The 14,349-nt window shown below is 34.7% G+C and overlaps 1 protein-coding gene across 1 annotated transcript in view; it reads left to right on the top strand.

Moving 5' to 3' along the window:
* Positions 1-14,349, top strand: part of LOC126773459 (protein groucho-like) — a 52,165-nt gene that overhangs the window by 22,166 nt on the left and 15,650 nt on the right. Inside the window, exons 5-7 of the mRNA XM_050494410.1 lie at positions 3,329-3,466; positions 10,506-10,704; positions 13,687-13,712. Coding sequence (XP_050350367.1) covers positions 3,329-3,466; positions 10,506-10,704; positions 13,687-13,712 — 363 coding nt within the window. The remainder of the gene's footprint in view (positions 1-3,328; positions 3,467-10,505; positions 10,705-13,686; positions 13,713-14,349) is intronic.

Raw genomic sequence — 14,349 nt, 5'->3', positions numbered from 1 at the left:
ATGCCTTAGTTTATCTTATGTGATAAGGATTTAAATTACACTCATAAGGATAAATAAAGAAAAATAAAATTTAGCTTAACTTTGACACTATCTATTTAAAACTGTAATCCCTCAATGAGTAAAAATAAAAATAAAAGTGAAAATAATGGACAAACTAAAAACTTTAAAGAGGTCGCATAATCTACTTGTAAATATTATGCATCTATTACTACGTTTATGGGTATTAACTTATTTCGAGTAGAATACCAATAGAATTTTAATCCGCTGTCGCTATACCGCGATACTCTCGGGTCAGACGTGAGTATTCCGAGAGAACTAAGAGACAATAAATTGCGGCGTGAAACCGCCAGCGAGACCTGCATTTAGGTCACTACCGCGCCACGCCGCGCCCTCGCCTTATGCATGCACTCAGCATCGCACGACGAGCAGAACCGAACCGCATCATAACGCCGGCTGCATAGATACTGCAGCCGCTATGACGTTGTCACTGAGACTAAATTGCACTATAAATCCTTACATTATTAAAATACCATTAAAATAGCGTACAATTATCACTAATTTAATTTAAAAATAAACTAACATTAAACGATCATTAAATAAAAATTATATCTAATTTTATGATTCACGTTAGTTCAATGATTTTATCAATATTTACGTAATATTGTAGAACTACATATACATAATATATAAGCATAGATATAGATCCATGAACAAATGGAGCGTCACCGCAAGATGCAACTCCAGATTAAAAGCTCGACCGACTAAACCACGTGAAAATCGTGCAAAAAGAGAAGTCACCCGCGGCATTAGCGGATGAGTGTCGGAGCCATTAGTGCGCCCTCCTCCCATGTCTCTTTCACCCCGTCCTCCCTTCCTCCTCACGTACCTCTTTTATTTCTCGCGCGGGGATGAACTCCTTAATGACAAACCTTACTATATCTTTTGTGAAGAGCCCGCAAAAGTACGTATTTTGCGGCCCTTTTGTACGATCTTTTTTATTCCCGCGCTGTGCGCAGCTGTTGTTCGGGAGTTATACCGTCTACCGACTTACCTACCCACATATCTTGCTATGTAACTGCGAACTGTAAGGGGAAAGAATTTCTAAAATCTAAGAGGTGTAAAACTTGTTTTTAAAAATAATATTAAGACAACTGATATTATTTTTCAGGATGAAATAAAACTACTTTAAAAACAAAACGCATTAACATACTTACGGACATCTTGTCTTTTTGTTTTGAGATTGAAGTGTCAAATTATACAAATGAAATTTCAATGTGACGTAACAAAATGAAGAGCATAATTATAAACCAGCGTTTTTTTTAATATATTGAATGAGAAAGACATTTTTTAAATTACATTATTTATTGCAATATGCAATATGTAAACCAACTAAAATGTCTTAAGTCAGTCATAAAGTCCTATTTAATATTCACATAGCGTAAACTATACACTACATGCAATTATGATAGCAAAATAGAGACAGGATAAAAATAAAAAACATTTAAGCGAGCAGATGTTTCGCGCGTTGATATCGCACGGTGTCGGGTAGCGTGATGCGGCGCGATGGCGCGGTGGATGTAATGTAATTTGCGGTAATTCGGGCGCGTCGCGGCTTGTTCGCGTCACTTGCCCGTGTTATACAACCGACAATACATTTATTTACAATTCGAACAAATATTTTCGTAGATCTTTCCATGTTGAAATTCCATAGCTTGAATATTATTTTTCGACCTATTAGATCTCTGTTTGTATATCCAAATGATATACAAACAGAGATCTACTTTTAATTTACGCATCACATTTTATATCAAATAATTTTGAAAATAAATAAACAGCATCATTGTTTTTTTATTTGATACATTATTTAATATACTATTTTTAAATTCTTAATATAGTTGAAATATGCTAAAAAAAAAATTAAGTAAAACTTAACATAATGAAACGAATGTACCTCTGCAACAGTAAAGTAAAGCAAAGCGAGATATAAATTACCAGAAGCACGGGTCGCGACAAACAGTCCATTTAGCGTGGAATGAAAGTACAATTTGTGGCGGCGCGGCTCGCTGCGGTCTGCTCGCCGTGTACAATGTACATAACTATTCAATGCAAACAAGAATTAAAATCGTATAGAAATAACTAAAACCAAGCGTTTCTATGACGATTAATTATTTCCTAAATATTGTTTGCTATTAATTGTTAAGATCAGAAATGTTGCATTCGATGCAACACTAATTTGTTATAAACTAGTTTCCGCCCGCGGCTACGCCCACGTGTTTTGAGGAACAAATGTTAGGTAGTCAGGGTGTAAGCTGTCTATATTTCAAATTTCATACAAATACGTCTACCGTTTTCGCTTTAATGAGTAAAAAATTTCCAAACATACAAACTTTCACACTTATTATATAAGTAGGACTTTTTTATGTGTTTAATAAATCCCGATAGAATGTCGATTACATTACCGAGATCAGCATTTGATCTACGATCCATTGGACAGGTTTAAAATATATTTTAAATGTATTAGTAGTGTACCGTGCGTGTTATGCAAATTTATCTCCATTACAACATGTAAATATGAATAAAACTATTTTATACGTCCTTATATCGATAAACTTAAATTATGATATAAATGTATATTATATACGACCAGAAGAATACCGAGTAACATAAAACAATTAATAAAAATATTCACAAGGTGATGTTAATATAAGGTGTCATGTTGTAAAACCACTTTCAAAAGGCTCATTATGTTAATTCGTTCTCGATTCACTGCGAATCTGTGAATAAAATTAATGTGCATTTAAACGGAAAATACGAACAAAGCCAATAAACGCGAGTGGCTCGGGTAACACGGCGATTTATCATTTCATTTGACCGCATGCATATTGTTTATAGTGTTAATTTTATTTGTTAGCCGGAGCCGGCCAACTTATCGGCTACAATTATAATAACGCTATTATTGTATCGAGTCGTCGCCGGTCCGATGGAATGTGGAAACATTTTCGAATATCTATTTGTATGTAAAACGCGTTCCGTTGTTAGCGGTCGGTTAATAATTGATTACCCCCATCTTTATTGAATGTTAATGTTCAATTCATTCATAGATATAGATAATTACATTTGTTATTTGTTTAAACTGTGTACTTTGTGTGTGTCTTCGGTGTTTATTGTAAAATAAAATTTAATGTCTTCTATTCTTCTGTCTGTTTATCTCTAAGTATAAAACTTACGAGTAGTCCTTCTTATTAGAAGTTATAAAATAAAGGTAATTCATATTTACTTAAAAGTTAATAATGTTTATTTAGAAATCAATTTAGGATATTTTTTGCAGACGGAGATCGCGAAAAGGTTAAATGCTATAATAGCGCAAATATTGCCTTTTCTCTCACAAGAACACCAGCAGCAAGTGGCGTCTGCGGTAGAGCGGGCGAAGCAGGTTACCATGACTGAACTCAATGCTATTATTGGGGTAAGCATTATATTTCAATTCACCTATAATTATTATTAATATATAAGTTATCTAATTCTATGTTAATACTATTTTTCTTTTAAAAATATATAAGCTAGAAGTAGTAGGTACATATTAATTATGTTAATGAAATTAATATTATAAAAAACAACGAAACAATTTTAATGAATTAGTATGATGTATTTAATAAATGTTCATATAAATGATACAGTAAAACATATTATTGGTAGAGACCGTTATGAGTTAATACGGCATATATAAGTACACAGTAAACATTAAGGCGTATATACCTAGATAAATTATACCTACGTAGCTAACCGCTCAGTAAATTCGACACTTTAAGAATGTTTACTCAAGCTACATACATATTTACAAACAGTGTTTAGATGTAAAATCTAAACACTGTTTGTCTTTTATCTGCAAAAAATTCCATATAGATAATAAAACCAAACGTTTAACCTTGTATTTATACGAGTTCGTATGATATTACCTTGTTTTTTGTGTATGTTCGTGTGGTATAATGCCGTATATTTTATACTAATGGTTAGTAACATTTCGCTTAAATTCGATTTAAATAACACGTGTCTTGTTTGTACAGTTCTGAAGTACTACATCGGTGTGTTGTAAATATGCCGTGGAATGTTTAGCAATGCTATCGCCACATTGCGCTCAGCCCGCTGATTGTGGCAACTGTCCAAACAGTTCACGCCTCCTGTCGCCATCATCTCTCAACTACTCGTTAACATTCAGTTTATTGTACTGAATTGTTGAACGGATATCAATCCGATCAATTTAACACAACTATTTCATTGAAATATTAAAATGATGAACCAATTGGCAAGATGTGATTATTTCCACACAATTTCCTAAAAATATCATAAACGTATAACGGTTAAGCGAGTACGCATATAGTTATTTAAACAAATAGTCTGTTCGCACTGAGCGAACATTACCGAACAAGTTCTAAAAATATGCAATATAAAACTTTATTTGTTAAAGCTGTAAGAATGTGTAAAGTAAGTTCATTTTGTAAAGGCACGCGGCTTTCAACAGGTCGAAAGTTCGACGGTCGTTAATTAAACGATCTAAGCCGCGCTACTCGACTTGGCTGCCAGCCAACAACGTTGAATTAATAAAATTGCCACCGAGTAGAATTATTCTATGTTCATTGTATAATACAATTCCATTTATAAAGTCGATAGCTGTTGATTTTTAACACGGTGGCAGCGTTTACATAATATTAAATTAACATGTTTCACACTTTCAAAATATGTGTAAAAGATAACATATTACTACTAAATACGAAAATGTTGACTGGTGTCGAGTGACGCGGTAAATCATTCCTCAATAGTATTTCTGACTAATTTAAAAATACTGTAATAGTGTTTTTGATGTTTCGTATCTATTGTGCGGACTTCGTTGCCGTCTATTATTTCAATCGTTTATTTCGCAGTCGGATGCCAAGTCATTAGAGCGACCTAATCTCGTGATGTGTAAAGTGAGAGCGACGAGCACAAGGCTTACGGCGACGACTTCCAAAATAAATCACTTCAAAGATAATGAGTTCAAAAATAAAGCGGTGAAACTCACTCGTCTCTCATCGGAGTGCGGCCGATAGACTCTTGTTAATCTCGAGTCCTGGGCGCCGAGCCAACTCGATTAGTACTCTTAGAGCTCGCATACTGACGACAATGTTTCCACCTTTGCCAGACACTGATTTATATTAAAAGCTATTTTAAAAATTAAGGCTGTCATTAAGTACTGCTGTATTATTAGTAGTCAAATAGTTGGCGATAATATTGTTTTAGAAGACTACTTATATTAGCACCTGAATGTGATATGTGCGTTTTGGCCGTGAATCAACAGTCTCATGAATTATTTAACACGCTCTCAAGAGCTAATGCCTTGTAAATAAAAACCAATTATATGATGCAAAGTATATACATAAAAGTATAATCAGCAAATGATTTAAATCTTAGTCGAGTGGTTTAAGTGCGGGTTCATCGTACTCGAGACTTTAGAATTTACCTATCTATCTATAGCTTTTTATACAGATTACTGAACGGTCCCTGAGAAACCGGCAAAACGCAATATCGCTCTCCCCCTATAAAACACTCTAATTTAAATAAAAAAGCGGCGCCACCTTCCGTATGTCGGTCCTTTTTTATTACGAACCTTTTTTATTTTCGGGTCAGCTAGGGATCAAAGGGGCTCTCCCTTGAGAGCGCCCTCGCCCTCCTCGTCTGATTTGCGACCATTCCGTCGAGCGCCGATTTGTGAAGAGGGAATACTCCTCAAATTGGGGACTGTTTGCTCGTCTATTAAAATCACTTACCGCTTTGAGTGTCCCGATGAAACGACTTGCTTTGTTTGTGTCATTTTGTATTGCTAAAACAATTTCTGAAACTTCAGCAAAAAAATAATGAATATTTTCATATTGTCGTCACCCTGCCACGTATCTTTAGATATATAAAGCATATCGAATGAAATATTATCTCTGAACAGCTTCAACGTTCGTAAATTCCGTTACAATAGATAAAGCCTGTAGCGTCTTTGTCGATACATTTTAGGAGCTCATCAATTCTCGTTCTGATTTTATTCCGCATCGTCGGATCCAAGGGGTGACTGTCGCCCTCCGCTGATGTAATAGCTTTTCGATGCAATCTCCTTCCCATGCTCACCTATGACACAATTGTTCACATTGAAAAAATATTCACGTAACTCCAAGAGATAGGCAAGACGTGCGACCTCGTGTCACAGATACGCGTATCGAATCCGATAAGGAATTTCATTATTAATAGGTATTTAAGTAAATAATCCGCATTAATTATTTCGATATTAATTGATAAGCTATATCGTTGACATAAGTACATAGAATAAGCAAGTGTATTATGCGTAGTTTATGCAATATTATCTGAAGAGATATGTGAACAAACACGAGTGCTCGTAGTGTAAATAGACCGTATCTGTTTCCCCGTCGATGGCTTTATAAACAAGCGAGTCGTGAAAACATTTCTATCTAGTTTATGTCGCGCGCCGGGTCCCGCACTCTGATAAAAATTACGACGGGCATAAATCAGGGCGCGGGGCGGCCGGAGCGGGTGGGAAACATGAATTTGTCATTTTTTCCTAGGCACGTTCGCGGCCGGGTGATAAATATTGCATTGCAACCGTTCGGCGTTTCTTGTGCCCATTAACTTTGCGCTATCGAGCGTTTCGGAATAAATTCTGTCGCTGAGTGCTTTGTGAATCTCTTTATTTACAAATAATACATTATATTGATATCTTAAAGGTTTTCCTTTATAATAATATACATACAAACTATTAAATCACATATATTTCGTTTCTGTTAAGATGTTGGCTATTCGCCTTGTCATTGAAAGTTTATTAGAGTTTTGATATACTGCCTTATTTTTATTACATAACATTAACCAAAAATAAAAATGTATGTTTATACTTATTAAAAACGTAAAATTTCAAATAATAAAACAATTTTTTTACCAGAAATTACAATCAAATTGAATACATCTAAATTTATATTATTCCTCAATTCTCGATATTATGTATGTATGTATTACAAACCATGTAGCAAAATAAACCCATCGAAGTGAAACACAATGCCTTCTCGGATTTATTGGATCCCGCACGCTGATACGTATTTGTATGTGATTAGACGCAATTATGTTGAAAGCTGATGTTGTAACAAGTGTTGGCGTCGCGTGCCTGCGCCTCGGGCTCGAACTCCGTGTCTAATGGTGCGTGTTCAGACCTCCGCCCCACACCCTCTACCCTCGTTGTAGCTTACACCGTTCTATAAACGACTACAAACGTCTATAATTTGATCAACTCTAATGTTCAGTCCGCTAAGTTACGACTTCTTTAATTCGGTTTGTTAGAGTAATCTCATTTAAGATTTGATTTTCTTTTAGCGAGCGTGATAAAAATACCGTTTAAAGAGAATAAGAAAATGACATAATTCTTTTTTCATTACTGTCCGTCGTAAAAAAGATCATTGTTATAGTCAGCTATTATAGTTATATATTTTTCATTATTAAATCAACGCTTACATTAATAAAATTAGAAATTAAAGGCTCAATTGGAATATAACACGATAAACTGAAATTATCTCTTATAAATGAATCTTTAAATAGCTCTAATGCGCCGGTAACTTTAAAATAACTGGCCTTAATTTATTTAAATGTGCTAAGAAACTTTCCTCTCGTTGCTATTAAAGTTAACTGATTGTGGGTTTATATTATAGATTATTACGAACGAAGTTGTTCGACGGTAACAGCTCGGTAATTACTGAAGAAATTAAGATTAATCACATATTATCTGCACCGTCTAGACAGATGACTTTTTTTTGTGTTAAACTTTTTTGTTACTTTTCAAAGCAAATATAAAAAAATCGGCTTAACTTTTATTATCTGCCTATTTATAAACGTGAATTCCAAAATTCCGCTGTTAATTTAACTTGTTTTAAGCATAAATTTAATCTCGCTCAGATAAAAGAAATTTATTTGTAAAGAAAACAAAACAATATTTAATTTATTTATCAAGTTACGTACATTAAAAACAACAGTGTATGATTGTTGGCTGTGAAAGTGACCGTAACGTTAACAGAATATTCAACACATAACATTCGACAAATATTTGAATAGGATATCAATGAAACAAATTTAATAAAACGTTTAAATAAATCCTAAATGCGGCAACACTCTGGTTCGAACAGAAGCATTTTACCTAACGTTTTGTTAATGTTTACCGTAAAATATTTCCAGCGAGGTTTGATGCGAAGGGAAATATTTAGCGTAAAAATCCACGCTCGGCGAACATCATCCATTTATAAATGGAGAATTATTCGCGGGTATATAGACAGAGTAAATGTACCGTGAAACCCAAACGTGTAGAAGCACCTTTTTTATGACAGAAGCTTTCCACGCAATGCGTTTGTTGCACTATATTCATTATGTAACTTGATTTTTTTATTACATGTCGCTTTAGTTTATTATTAACACTAGATTACTTCTAAAATAGAATATCTAATAATTATCTTTAATGCTTCATACTAGTTATCTTGTAATTATAATACAACAAAATACAAATACTAGTTTTACAAAGTTATTACTTATTATCCATTAAAAGTTCTATATTTATAGTTCTATATTGAAAAATAATCTTTTCCCCTTGTTTTCATAACCGAAACTTGAGCAAACTTTAATTTGTAGTTAATATAAACACCAAAAGTTGCGGCGAGATAAGTAAACGGATGGCGTAGTCGTTAAGGGTAACGAGTTTCGATCTCCCGAGACCTGCTGGTATTTAATCACTTCTAAAGTAAAATGCACTTCGTAAAAAATATGGCGGTGAGATATGAACGGCACATTATTGTCATTCATAATAACAAGCGAGTGAAGTGGAGAGGGTGAGGGGTGGAAGGGAGATGAGGCTTTGAGCGTGAGGCGCGAGTCGTGAGTCTCAATAGCTGGGTCGTGTCATGCCAGCCGTTTCGACGCGCCTCGGCTTTGTTTAGATTTCTCTGGTTTCCCACCCGGCTTTCAGAAGCAACACCTTTAAATTTAAAGTAGATATTCTTAACTTTACCTTATATTATCTTTTACTTATTTTACATAATTTTACATTTCATAGTACGTGGGTGGTACGAGCTTCGCTCGTATCTAATACTAGATTAACTATATTTTCTTTTGTGAAAAAAATCGTTTTTTTTCCAGAAATACCTAAATAAAAAAACTTAAAAAACAAAATCTTATTAAAATACAAATTTTAAGCCAAATCGTTGGAGCCGCTTCCGAGAACCACAATATACAATAAATAAAAGAATTGCTTATTTAATATTGTAGGATAAGATAAATGATACGTGTATGTATTATTAAATTTTTTTTCTTAAGGCTTGGTTGTGAGAGAAACTTAAAATATATTCTTAAATTTAAATTGACAAATAAATGCAAAATGAAAACCTATCTTAAGTATTATATTTCTAGTAAAAATGTACTACGGCTAAGTGCCGCTCACCACCTTTCGACACACAATAAATCAGAACCATGAGCAGCCAATAAAAAATATGTTCCGCCCTCAGCGAAAAACCAATTAATTTTCGGTGGCTAAATAAAAGATCGTGGCCGCCCAAGCGGGAAAAATTTGAACTTTCCGAAGTGAGCAGAGACGAGCGGGCGAGAGAGCGGAAGCGGTTCGCGGAGGCGATTATTCGAAGCTCAGGCAAAACCTTCCCGTATAATAATAAAGTTAAACGTGACGAGATAGAAACGGGAAGCGCGGGAAAACGAGGGAAGTGGAAAAAGGGGAATAATGGAGAAGGAGTAATCAATTTCGCACAGTCGTCGCCGGCGGCGGCGAAGCTCTCATTTAAATTTTAAAACACCGCGGTGCCGGGGGTCCGTGGAGGACTTTTTAATTTGCCTCGGCTCGGTTTTAAAAATGCACGGCGTTCTGCGGTGACACATCAATTCACTTTGACCGTCGTCAGTTAAGTCTAAAATGTGTCGCACTTTATTCATATATACCAATAAACGTAATATGTCAATTTTTCTTCTGTGCTTACAATATAATTACTATCTAAATATTCAAACATCATATATTTTATTAAAAAATACTAAAATATATTTGTGTTAAAAAATATATATTTTCGAATAAATTTATCTTGTTACAACATAAACAATTTTAATGGCGCGAATTGATTCGATAAAAACTACTTTTCTGTCAACAAAATGTTATTTATTGATCGTATTGGCTTAAATAAAAATCTTTTACATTATACATTTATACTTTTAACTTAATAGTGTTGTCCTGCATATTTGACTATTGATTTAAACATTAACTAGAAGACATTTTGGATATGCCACCGACGTAATATGTGCTACTTGGTTTGAATTTTAAAGAGAATTACATGCCATATTATATTGACAATAATATAAAACACTGGTAAGAATACTCAACAATTAATTTAAAATGCTTATAGGTATACCAAAATATTTTTTTAACTATATAATTTTGTCCCCAGCAACAAAGGCCAGACTTGCCACGACTCCTGCAGCAGATGCATGCGGCACATCTGCCAGCGCACGGCGCGCCACCTCTACCTCTACTAGGGCAAGGCGCCCTACCTCCTGCGGGGCTCCTAGGCCTTGGCGTACCTCATCACCCCCTGTCCGTTTTAGCAAAACCACCAGATATACACCGACCAGACGATAAAGGCAATGGTATGAAAAATGCTAATTAATTTTAAAAATACATTGTATATTTTGAAGCAAAATGCTTTCATAGCTTATTTTATAATCGAAATAAGAATCGACCTTCTGTTCGTCCGTTTCTCGATCGTATTTGTAGATTTTAAAGCAAGTACATATTTTCGATAGAAATTTAAAAAATAAGACGTCATGTCTTAAAAAAATGATATGTTTTTCTTGGAAACAGAACAGCTTAATACATCCAATCTATCCTTTGGTATTAGGTAAAGTATTTTATCTTACTTAATGTAGATTTCATTATAAAATTCAAATATATATCTAAAAAACCTGTTGAAGTGTAATATCATAACGGATCAATACATAAGATGAATATTTTAAGAGCTGTCGTGTGTTTGTGATGCTCGTCGTGTTTGCCATGCGCCACTCACTGGAGACTATTAGAGTCCCCCTACCCCCTCACCCACGGCCCCGCTACCACGGCAGACGTCTCCGATCCCACTTCTGTTTCAATATTTACCACCTACGAGAGGCTTTTTGAACCCGCTGTTTGCGTGTTTTCGGATCGCTGACGGCTATAGCTCTCCGATATTACTTTCCAAGTATGAATAAGTCACTTCTAAGAATTGATGTCTACCTATCGTAATGTTTGGATAGGGCATGTAAATACCTGACTAAATTGACAAGGCATATAAAACGCTTGTTTTTCGTAGTCGTCGTCACTTTGAACTTCATATTTAAATAGTTATCTAAACAATTTTAACTTAACAAACATAAAAGTAGGTTCGAACATTAAACGAATACTCTGCACGAACTGGGAACAAGAGGGCGCCGCAAATGAAAATGTAACACAGAAATGGATTTGGAAGCCGCCCGTCGCTCCGGTTAATTACAAAAGCAAGCGGTAATCTGCGCTCCGGGATGTTCCGGCTTAGTGCCCCCTCAGCCACCCCAACCGCTCCTCCGCCTGCCACTTCCCTGGCTAATTTGTGCCATTATCGGTGTACTGATGTAAGAGTTACCGTACAGATGGCCCCTCCGTTCCTCGCCCGTCGCCCCGCACCTTGCCCGCGCCCAATTAATTATTCCTTGCTGGTGTGAGCGTCGCGTGTTTTAGTCAATTAGTAACGTAATTTTGCGGGTGACTTGAGTGTACACCCGCGTCGCGCTGCCTCACCGCGGACTGACTCGAGCGCTACGTTTTAACGTTCACTGAATTAAATACGTACTCTACATATGATATACCTACATATACATACGTATATTCTAATTATAATTATTAATACATACTCAATCTTACATTAAAGTATTGCTATAATTGATTTACTAAGATATTTTACTTTAAACAAAAACTGCTTAATATCTAAATACTTAGCAAAAGTCTAAACTTTTTAATACGTTTCAGAATGTCATTAACGACTGGTTTTATCAATATTGTCAATTTTAGCAAATTGTATTAAATTTTAATCTATATAGATATCCATAATCATTTGATTAATTTCGCATTCAGTATCGCTTGCCTATTGTTGTGGTATGTTTCATGCGCGCATTCCGAATTTGCGTGTATCCATAGATAGCGAGTATACGGCCAATAATTGAGGCTATTGCATTTAAATTAATTGAAGCAATTCATGCACTGCCGCGCCCTATGCTAGGTATTAACAACCTAATATGTATGCAATATATGCACATAATCACAAACATATTGGCTCGGTTATTGCTCACAAACTTAGACGAATTAACCGATAGAAGATAATGCCTTTGATGTTCAGTATTAACATAGACGTGAGTATGAGTGTGTGGTCGGTGGAAGTAACGCTTATTGTTGGATAAACGTTCTCAAGTTATGAAATTGGGTTTTAAATTTGTTTCTTAAGATTTTTTTCCCCATGTAAAATTACTTTACCTTATGAATAATTATACAAAATGAAACGGTCGACTGCGTGCATGTATTTTATGATATCGTTCGTATTCATTCACTGACGAAACAGGTAATATCATTCACTCGCATTATATCCGAAATTGACTTGATTTCGTTCGTAGCAATATGCAATAAATTACAATAGTAGAATCTAAGACTAATTTGTCGCAGTAGGCACGGGCGGCACGGCCTCGCTTGTGTTAGTCCTAAATTATTGTGACGTGTGTGCTGCATAATCTCGGCGTACGTTAGAGGAATAGCAGTGTTATCATTTGATATTGCAATTGCCTTGCTACCTATTTCCATATGCATCTAGCTTACCCAAGATAATTAAATGTATTGCAAGCATTCGTGACATATACCAACGTGTAATACTTATGTACCTAACTACTAAGGGATAACGAGTAATTTTAAACATGACTAAGATAAATTCTCAAAAAAATTAATTCATTCTTATTATAATATTATTTAGTAAGTACTTACTAGCCGTATGTTATTATAGGTATTTGTTAAAATAATCGAAAAGCATCTTAGCACATTGTGTCATTTATACAATTATTCACGGCTTAATAAATTATTTTAAAGTCGAGAACAAACTACTAACAATAAAAATATCTTTACTGAACAAATTTATTATAAAAAATAAAACATTTGCTCTGATACATATATTAAACCTTTCAAATGCTAGTAGCGCAAATTAAATTACACCTCGTAGAGTTGCGTGACGCGCCGACAGCGCTTGCAATATTTATTTCCCGCCCCACCTGCCGATCAGAGCAGTTACACAAACGAATAAACGTCCCTATTTTATAATAATTTAATAGTATGTTTATATGCTTTACCTTTCATTCTGAAATGTATAAAACAAATTTCTCTCGTTTTCTCGCGTTTTAGAAATTTCAAAGAAAATAAATGTTTGTTGCTACTTTATTAATATAATTTTATTTTAAATTAGGTATGTACATATTACTTTTAATATCTTTACGTAAAAGTGAAAGCACTACACATATAATGCTTTAATAGGATGTAAACAACAAAAGATGTATTCGTTCTAACATCGCGCTCCTTGTTCGCAGGTATCAGTTCAGCAGAGGAACGACATGTGAGTACCAACAGAATTCCAATTTCACAAAGTTGAAGTTGTTAAAATTTCAAACAAAATTTCGCTTTGAAAAATTCTCGTAGAGGTGTACTCCACGTTCTGCTTTTTCCATTTGGGAATGCGAACGTAGAGAGGAGTGTTGTGCTCGAACGCGTTGATTTCATAACACGGCCCTGACTGAAACAAGTGGGTGGTGCAAGTGGCACACCCCGCGTAGGGCTGCCCCTCGTCACTAAACTAACTTTTTCACATTGCTCTATTATGAACTTTGACTTTTTGCATGTGTTTATTTCATTTATATATATTTTCCTACTCGAATATAACTTACTTGCAGGCTACGGCAAATACTTTTGTTATTAAGTTATCATGTTTACTATTTTTTAACTAAAAATATTAAAAATGGCATAGTATAATACTAGCTACAAGTCTAAAATTTTAATGTGACTATAAATAAGTTATAAGTGTAAAATAAATAAAATCTTATAATAAATCCAGTCAGAAATAAAATAACAAGAAATATGTTATACAATTTGGGATATACCTAGGTAAAATAAAAATCGAATATCATTTTCATCCCTATATTAAAGTGAGCTCGCGACCGAGTGCGTCGTTCGCGAGGTGTTGCGAATGTCGGCTA

This window comes from Nymphalis io, chromosome 14, assembly GCF_905147045.1.
Source record: "Nymphalis io chromosome 14, ilAglIoxx1.1, whole genome shotgun sequence".
Lineage (NCBI taxonomy): Eukaryota > Metazoa > Arthropoda > Insecta > Lepidoptera > Nymphalidae > Nymphalis > Nymphalis io.
This window is presented reverse-complemented; position numbering and strand designations above follow the sequence as displayed.